An 8,846-nucleotide genomic window follows, 5' to 3' on the forward strand; every position below is an offset into this window, starting at 1 on the left:
TTGAGCATCGGAAGCTTCATTGTGATTAACTGTGACACACTGAACTACTTCCGCATATTATCAGAGTTCCTTTTTTTGTTGCACTCAGACCTATAAGAAATTTGCACCATATTAGCGCAGTGATTTTCCCATCACTCGTGTATCAGTTTGTCAGAATTTGGCCTTTTCTGTCTAATTTAGCATCCTGTTAACCCAAATATCAAGATCCATATGTTGGTTCTGTCTGTCACATATTGTTTCTTGAACTTCCCAAAAAAACAGTAAAACTATTTCTTATCTGTAAGATTCTATCTTTTATTTCACAAGGGACAGTCTTTCAGTGCCGCAGAATTGCAAAATTCAATTCATTGAGCCCACTTGGCTTGTACAGTCATTACAGCCATGCAGTCATCTTCAGTTAGCATGGTACTCTTTTTTTTGTTTACTGCACAGTATAAAAGATTAGAAGAGGTGCAATTTTGTTTGAACACAACAGCGTAAATGTGCAAGATGAAAAAAGACTATCAAACATAAACAACTTAGTGGCTTTTTTTTTCTGTTTAGTATTTTTTGTCTCAAGCCACATTGACAAGGCATCACAAACAGCAGAATCAAATGAGACTGAGGCAATTTACACAGATACGAAATGTCATCGAGTACCCTGTATAATACAAACAGTCGGTTTAAAATCTCGTCTCCCTCTAAGAAACTGTCATTTGCAGCTATCAACAAAAACAAATGGACCAGTCACATCCTGGCTCACACTCAAAGAGAAATAGAAAAATATTCAATTTGCTTGAGTCCTTTTCATTCACGTTGTTGAAGGGAGATGACTTTTCACAAAAACACCAAAATATAACTTGTCCTTTTTACTTCATTAAAGCAGGAAATTTTAAGCATCATCTCTCTTCTTCTTCTTTTTTTTCTCTCACAAAGTGCAATCTGTCATTATAAAGGCTAATTTTTAACAAAACAGTAATAATAATAAAAGTCTGTTGGTTCAGATGGATGATTAATGTTCACATTGTAGCTTTTGTTTAGCTGAGGCTAATGACTGGCGTTTATCACACTGTGATGGTGTCACACATTTGTGACCTCGATGCTGGTGTAGCCTCGGATCGGGCTTCCCTCGGCTCTGGGCGGAGTGTGGTCTCGAACGTCCCGTGGGAGGGAGCCGCAGCTGCTGTGGCAACTCAGGTCACGTCCATTGCGAGCTTTGGGGCTGAATCCTGCAGGAGGCTACAACAGAAAGACACAGACAAAAATACATTTAACACGTCTGTGGTGCGACTGTTGGAAATGTGTATGCTCAGAGTTAACCTCCTCCTCAACCTGTATTTAGGGGTAGCTTTTGTGCATGGCAGTTGGAAGTTGTAGTGGAGTAGTCCATATTTGAGAGTGGAGCTTTGTGTAACGGGCATCTTCAGTCCAAAACTTTGACATTAGGTTCATCGTGAAGACACACCAAAAACCTAAGAACTATGTATTTTGGTGGGAAATGGAATGTACCTGCTTATCATTGAGAATACACCATTGGTCGCTTATCAGAGGCTTCAGCCATTCTGCCTCTTTGAGTAACTCATCACACCATCTTGTGGTACAATCTGGTAATGCAAGCCTGAGCAGATTGGGTAATTGTTTAACATGGTGGCAGCAGCAAGATGTCGTAGAACCGTCTTTGATGTGATATCATGACTGTTGCTTGATCTCTTTTGGCTATTTTACTTTAGATTACATTGGAATTGTCGACAGTACAGTTTTGTAGGGCTGTAGGGCCAATCTCAGCTACCAAATGGTGAAGACAGTTTATCGCAAGATGAATACAACATGAATATTACATATAATACCTTTAAATTCTTTTTGCTATTCATCATCCTGGTTACATTTCTACTTTTTATGACAACACAAGTGATTCAGAGTGTCAAGGCATTTACTGCAAAGGGCTGCATAGGTGTGGCATGAGATCTATATTGTAACATAAAGTGAATACAATGAAAACACTAAAATTGAGGAAATCATTAGTTCCTCCATCTATTTATGCACCTTCACCGCGCGCCTCCTCAGTGAGCCTTCATCATCAGTGTGTCGGCTGGCAGAGCTGGGCGGTCTGCCCAGGGAGTTCTGGCGAAGGAGGGTTGGTGGCGTTCCCAGGCCTAAACGCTCATAGTCTTGTTTGGCGTCGGCTCTGCAAAAAGCATGGGAAAGATTTGCATGCGAGTGAACACAAATAACACTTAAAAGACACCAGAAAACATGTTGTGTGATGTGTACAAACAAACACAGCATGTTGCACTGACTGGTTTAGGAATAAAGAAAGTCATATGTTTCCCCCCCACCTGGCTGGGCCAATCAGTGACTTCATCTCCTCAACAAGGTGTCGGCGAACCATGTGCTTGTTGTTGGGAATCCCCAGTGCTGTCGCCATGCTGTCAGTGTTAAAAGTGGGGTCCAACACCATGACAGCTCCATGTACCCCGCTGTTTAGTAGACCTTCAGCAAATTCCTGGGCCAATAGAGCAAATGAAGATTCAACACTGATCTGAAACTCTTAGAATGATACTGTGGCTATCTGTGGCTCAGGAAAAGGCACGCTCGTGTGAAGAGTCCCTTACAAAAGTTATGTCACAGTACATCAGTCTTTCCATCACTTTGCTGATGTCAGCGAGAAGTCTTCCAGTGGATATGAAGAGCATATGAAGTGCAGACTGCTTATCATCGCACACATGCACCTCATGGTGATAATCTGACCACATTATCATAACGTGGTAGCAATTCACACAGGAAATAAAGGGTTCTTAAGCCATGACACCATGGCAGTAGGTACAGTTGAGGAACATTTATTTTCTTCTATTATCCATGTTTAATCAAAATAGCTTCATTTTAAAATATACAAATCATTTTTACTGAATTTGTGTCAGTTCCAATTTTTGTTTGAAGTTTTAAAAAAGATGATTAGTTGTTTTTAACAGACTGACATATGTCCATGATTTACACAGCTTCTCTCTGTCCCACCTTCAGGTCAATATCTCTGATCCACTTCATGACCCGATGGGAAGTCCACACCATTGGATCTGCGTTCTGGTGCTCGCACTGTATCCGTCGAACCTGCAGCGCCTGGACACCATTTCAACAAATGCATTGTGAACTCTCCTCAGGTTCTGCCTGGGCCTGTTGGTGTGACGAGTATGTGCGTATTTTTCTCTTACCTCCTTGTCGAAGTTGAGCGAGTGCAGCAGTTCGATGGCCAGCAGCAGGCTGACCTGGTGGAACTTCTTTGTGATGTTGAGGTGACGCTCAAGGTCCCGGCGTGTGAGGGAGTTCAGCATGCGGCCGTCTATCAAGTGAGTGTGAAAGGCTTGAGAGTACTGAGGCAGACCCACGTCGCTGAGCCAGGCCTTGGCCACCCAGTGGTGATCCATATCTGCAGCCTTGGAGAGCCTGCAGACACACAGTAGGAGGACCTGTTGAGGGCATTACCAACCCGGGGTCGAATTAAAAATATAACCAAATTAAAATCTAGTTTATCGAACACTTATTTCGGCTCCATGTTGGATGTCTCTGAAATTATTTTATCCCACAAAACCAGATGAATTGTGCAGTGTTGGTGTTTTAAAATGAAAACTCATGCTTCTACCCCCACAGAAATAACCTTTAATATATATGCAAGTCCCCCCAAAAAGTTTCCATGTTACTACAGAACTGACTGCGGACCGATTTCAAAGAGACTCCACTTCTTTGATATGAAGCAGTGTCAGTGAAAACTCTTTGCTTTAAGGTCTGTGGAAAATGTGAAGTAACAAGAACACGGGGCTCTGGGAGAGCAAATCGCTGTTCAATTTCTCAGATGTCATTTTGAATGCTTTGAGGTTAGGAAATCGAAAGTCAGGACCTATTGCAACCTTCAATACTGAAAGAAGTCAGATAGTTTTAGTGTGTAAGGTTGAGCAAGCTCATTTTTTAACTCTGCATTTCACATTATTACCCATGAACACAATCACATATAGAAAGATTTAGCATTTTGCCCATCTATTCCAAAGTAAGACATCTGAGGGAAAATCTTTATATTTTCATGCTCAGTGACAGAAAGCATCACTAAATGCTAAATGTCACCTATGAATCACCAACAGATGGCTCTCTCACACCGTTAAGCAACACACAATTTTAGCAGGACTCGTCCGTATCTTCCTCACCCTCTGCGTTCTCCGCATCTCTGTAATCTTCAATGGCGAGGCGCAGTTTTCTACGATGCATCAAGCTGCTGATCCCCAAGCCCAACCTCCAGGTCTTCATCTGTCAGGCCCAGTAAGACCTGCGAAAATATCACAGTTGCATCAGTCACAGCTCACTGCAATTATAACCACCTCATCAAAGTGTCCAATAAACGAATGGCTTCACCAACCTTGCCACTCTTACATTTTCTGAGCAGGTGCGGATGTACATATGCATCGCCATGACAACCTCCAGCCAGGCCTGCACAGTGCCGGCCCTCCACAGGGACATGGAGTGGTCCTGGCCAGCTCCACCTGCTGGAGGCGGTCCAGCTGGTCCTCTGTCCCGTCTGACAGGCTGAGGCTGTGGCGTGTGGGGCTGGAGAGGACATCCGAGTCTGTGTGGGTGAGGGGATGAGGGCAGACACATGGGGGATACAGTGGGATTGTGAGGGAGAGCAGAGGTTGCAGTGGGCAATGCAGAAAAAAACCCCAAATAAAACAAAAACAAAAATAAATCTTTATGTTGATATTTTGCACTTAGAAACATATAAATAAGGGACAATAAGGTATCGATCTTGTGTCACCGGAAGCTAAATTTGAATTACTTGTTTGACAGTGAACACAATACCATGGATTGAAATTAAAGGAATGACGATGCATCTTTATTTTAAAAATAGATTCAATTCCAAGTTTCAGCTCATACAATTCATATTAAAGCTTTTGAGGCCTGACATTCTGGTCACCAAGGAAGAGAAATTCAATCAACACTAATTGTCTTTCTATTCCGATATCGAATAAAAACGCAAGTTTGTGATACTATACCGACACTTCGTACAAAAGACTAATGTGTGATGGTAACCCTTATCTAACTATGAGAAAGTAATTTGAGATCTTTTGTTTTCACATTCTAGCTACTAAAAAGCTTTATCTTACATTGTTGAGATAAAAACATGCCCCCCCCCCCCCCATTTTCATATGCATACTTCTATGATAGATTATATGAATTATAAGTAACAGCTAAGCAAAAGGTTGAGTCATTGTACTGATTAAAATGAACAGACCAGGTGCAAATTTGTCATTTGTAGTCACGAAGACTAGAGTTTCTTTAAAACACATGTTGCTGTTTATCTAAAAGCTTCTAATTGCAATGAGTTGAGCTCATGTGTCTTCTTGAAGCTAATGCTACAAATACCACAGTAATAGACTGACTCATATTCTGCATTTCATTGTGACCCTGATGTCAGGCTGAATTTTGAAGAAATTGATTTCAACTGCAATTTCAATGCAAATGAGTTCATAGTATTTAAAAAGTATTATGTTCAGTTTCTACAAATATTGAATTTTCCCCATTTGATCATTCAAATTCAGCTCCTGGAGGCAGAAGCTGTGTTTCCTGAAAAAACCCCAAAACAAACAAAAAAAAACCCAAAACAAAACAAACAAAAAAAAAAAAACACCAAGCAAGCTTTAACCAGCATCCTAAGCGTTTGGCAGCATGACAAGAGGAAAGTGTTTGTCAGTAATGCTGTAAACAAAGTTGCAGCTTTAATACACAGGCTCTTCGCTTAAGAAGTCCATTAAACCAGCAGCTGTTTGAACAGGAGAATTAACATGGCTCATCTGTCTAAATTAGCCTCCAGCAAGAGCTCGCTGAAGAAGAGAAAGATACACATGCAATTAGTAAATGCATGTGGATTTCGTGATACAAAATGATCATGTTGAATTAGTGTAATTTTACTGCGGGGATAAATCTGCCTTTAACTGGTAATGTGCTCTCCAGCACTCCCTTAATGATACCCTCCACTCTACCTGTTAGTTCACAGAGTTGATTCAAACATTTCCTGTTTACTTTTTTTTTTTTTTTTTTTTACTATGTCTTGTCTGAAAAGTAATTAGGCACAGAAAACTCTGGCCAGGAAAATGATCCAATACTTCGGCAATATACTATCCTAACACAAGGGGGCAACTTCGTCCCACTTATATTTCATCATGCGTTGCTGTTTGTCATACTGCAGTGAGAAGCGTCAACACTTGTTTTTCTTTTCTTTAATCAGACAATCAAAATGGCATAGCTCCAACTCACCTGTCACAAATAAGACTTTCTGAAAACCTCCACAAGCCCAGCGGCCCTTAAAGTGTAGCTGCACTCTTTGGCTTTCTTTGTGAATGAGCATGAGCTTTTTGGCCATTAATGGTAAGACTGAGGACTCATGGGAAGCTAATGAGCCCGAGATAAAAGCATCCACCTCTAAGCTCAGTCATAATGGACAGCGTGGGACCTTTGTCCTTCTCCTCAGCCCACTCCACTCTCCACATCATTTTGATATCTCAGTGGCATTGCCACAGAGATATCAAAATGACGTGCGATTGAATATTGCTTTCTAAATTTTTCACTTTCCAATTCAGCCTGGAGCTTTGACTTCAAGGCAGAACAACAGAAAAAAACAACATTAAATGAGTAATACATAACCCCCCCCCCCCCCCCCCCCCCCCCCCCCCCCAATATTCTCTCGGCATATAGAAACACTCCATCTTGCCAGCTTTACATTACCATTGTGTTTACTTAAGAGAGGGTATGGTCCAAATAACAGTGTTTTTATTAAACTTGCTTCAGTAACTCATCTCAAGCTGGACGCTTTTATGTGCCCGCCGAAGAGCAACATATAAACTGAGGTGCACTTCTAAGTGCCCTGCAGAGAGCAATTCATACCAAGCTGAATAAATCTGCTCTTTTGGCCCAAACAATGCACTCCTGTCCAGATAGAAGATCAGATTTTCACTCAGGAGACGGTCCAAAACGAAGAAATAGAGTGGGTCAGAACAACATCCTACAAAGGCAGAGTTTGGCGATGAAGTCCTCTACATGATACCCCAGTATTTGGATTTCTGTCTTGGTAAAACCTCGTACTCATTTCTGTATCCATCATTCACATTTTAAATTCAATCCATATCTTAATGGAACTTACCTGAAGTGATGATTGTAGTTAATACATCCAGGACAAAAAAATAACTTTCTAAATATCAGTTAAACATGCTGGTGTAGTGTTCTGTACGCTCACCTCACAGCGAGAATATGCCCAGTTCATTCTGGCTTTTAGGGATTTTTCTATATGGAGTTTTGCATGTTCATCCTGTGTGTGTGTGTGTGTGTGTGTGTGTGTGTGTGTGTGTGTGTGTGTGTGTGTGTGTGTGTGTGTGTGTGTGTGTGTGTGTTTTAATATAGAAAACTCATAAATATGAATAAGATCAGAAATGAGTTTTATATATTAAGTGTACTTTACTTACAAATCTCAAGTGGTCATCATCAATTGGGACGTATGTGTGCATCTCAAAGTTTCCCCAAAATGATTTTTTGGAATCTTTTTGAGATGCAACTGTATCAGTTCACAAAATCAAATATCGCAAATAGCTTAAGAGTTCTTTTTGAGCACATGAGGTAAAAATCCTACAGTTGCTGTTGCCCTCAGAAGGACATGGGAGCTGTGATTTTTTTTTCAGATGGTTTTTGTTGATAAAGTTTAACTTGAAGAAGTGCTAAACTCCAGGGTGAGTTTTCTGATGTTTGTTTGAGAGTTAGGAGGCATCTGCAAACACAGTTTGCAACCCAACACAACTTGGTTCTTTAGGCGACTGGAACGGGCGTACCTCGGTCCCACTGAGCCTGATTGATTGCTCCTTGGGTCGGCTTCACTGTGTTGAGAGTCCGATGGAGGTCACACAAGAGGGGTCAGTGTTAGAGGTCAGGGGTTCAAATCAAAGCAGAACATTATTGACAAATGTGCTGACACTTATGAGCTCCGTTCCAACAATCTGACATGGCTTCATCTCCCATCTGCCCTGCTTTATTATTCCAATTACTGATTCCAATGTAATTCCATGGGTGAAATTGCTTTTGATTTGAGTAAAAGTGGGATAGAGGGAAAGGAGGCCATTTGGGAGACGCAGTCCTCTCACCGATGGACTTGCAGGGCTGCAGGGAAGCTCCCGCATATGTTAAAAATGGAAGCCCCTCCACCCCCGGCATAAAGGGCCCAATCAGGATTAGAGGCATTACACAACAAATGAACACTCACAAACACACCACATTGACACAGGGAAAGAGAGGACAGCCACATTTAAATTCAGCGTCATTTATTTTATTTTAAATAATCTTATTCGTCTCATTTAGTTCTGTTGAGCGTAACTTTGTTGCCATGCCTTGAAAGTTTGCTATCCATCTCTAAACATCCCCCGACTTCTGAACAGAAGTCCTCCGCTTCTGAGGCCTACACTTCCGACTTTAAATAAAACTCTTTTAATAATATTAATAATAATTTCATTTCTGTAATGTTATCTCATTTACAAAAAAGTAAAGTTTTTGTGGAAAATAAAATACCAGAGACCGTTGCTCAAAACACAAAAGAGCACAATGTTTGCCACTTGATATGTTGCTTCCCCGTCAGCAAGGGGATGGTTTACATGAAAAAATAAAGCAAATTTCCTCACTCTCCATTGACTGTTTAATGAAATCATCTGGTTGAACTGTTGTTCCTATACATACACTTTAATACATTATGAATTACCCTAGTGATTTTCCTCTCCGATATGCGAGCCAGAATTAAGGCTCAGATAAGGTTAAATAATAATCTTCCACTGCGTACATGGACATCCCTTCAC

The 8,846-nt window shown here is 41.0% G+C and overlaps 1 protein-coding gene across 1 annotated transcript; it reads right to left on the reverse strand.

Moving 5' to 3' along the window:
• Positions 1–329: 329 nt before the first annotated feature.
• Positions 330–4,617, reverse strand: LOC308130469 (kazrin-A-like; the record flags this gene model as incomplete). The annotated part of the gene is made up of 7 exons (XM_080496872.1): positions 330–1,218; positions 2,023–2,164; positions 2,316–2,482; positions 2,992–3,093; positions 3,186–3,417; positions 4,224–4,288; positions 4,393–4,617. 7 exons carry the CDS (start codon positions 4,615–4,617, stop codon positions 1,060–1,062), a joined length of 1,092 nt encoding a protein of 363 aa, XP_080352998.1. The 3' UTR covers positions 330–1,059.
• Between the last annotated feature and the right edge of the window lie 4,229 nt (positions 4,618–8,846).

This window comes from Blennius ocellaris (genome assembly GCF_963422515.1).
Source record: "Blennius ocellaris genome assembly, chromosome: 5".
NCBI lineage: Eukaryota > Metazoa > Chordata > Actinopteri > Blenniiformes > Blenniidae > Blennius > Blennius ocellaris.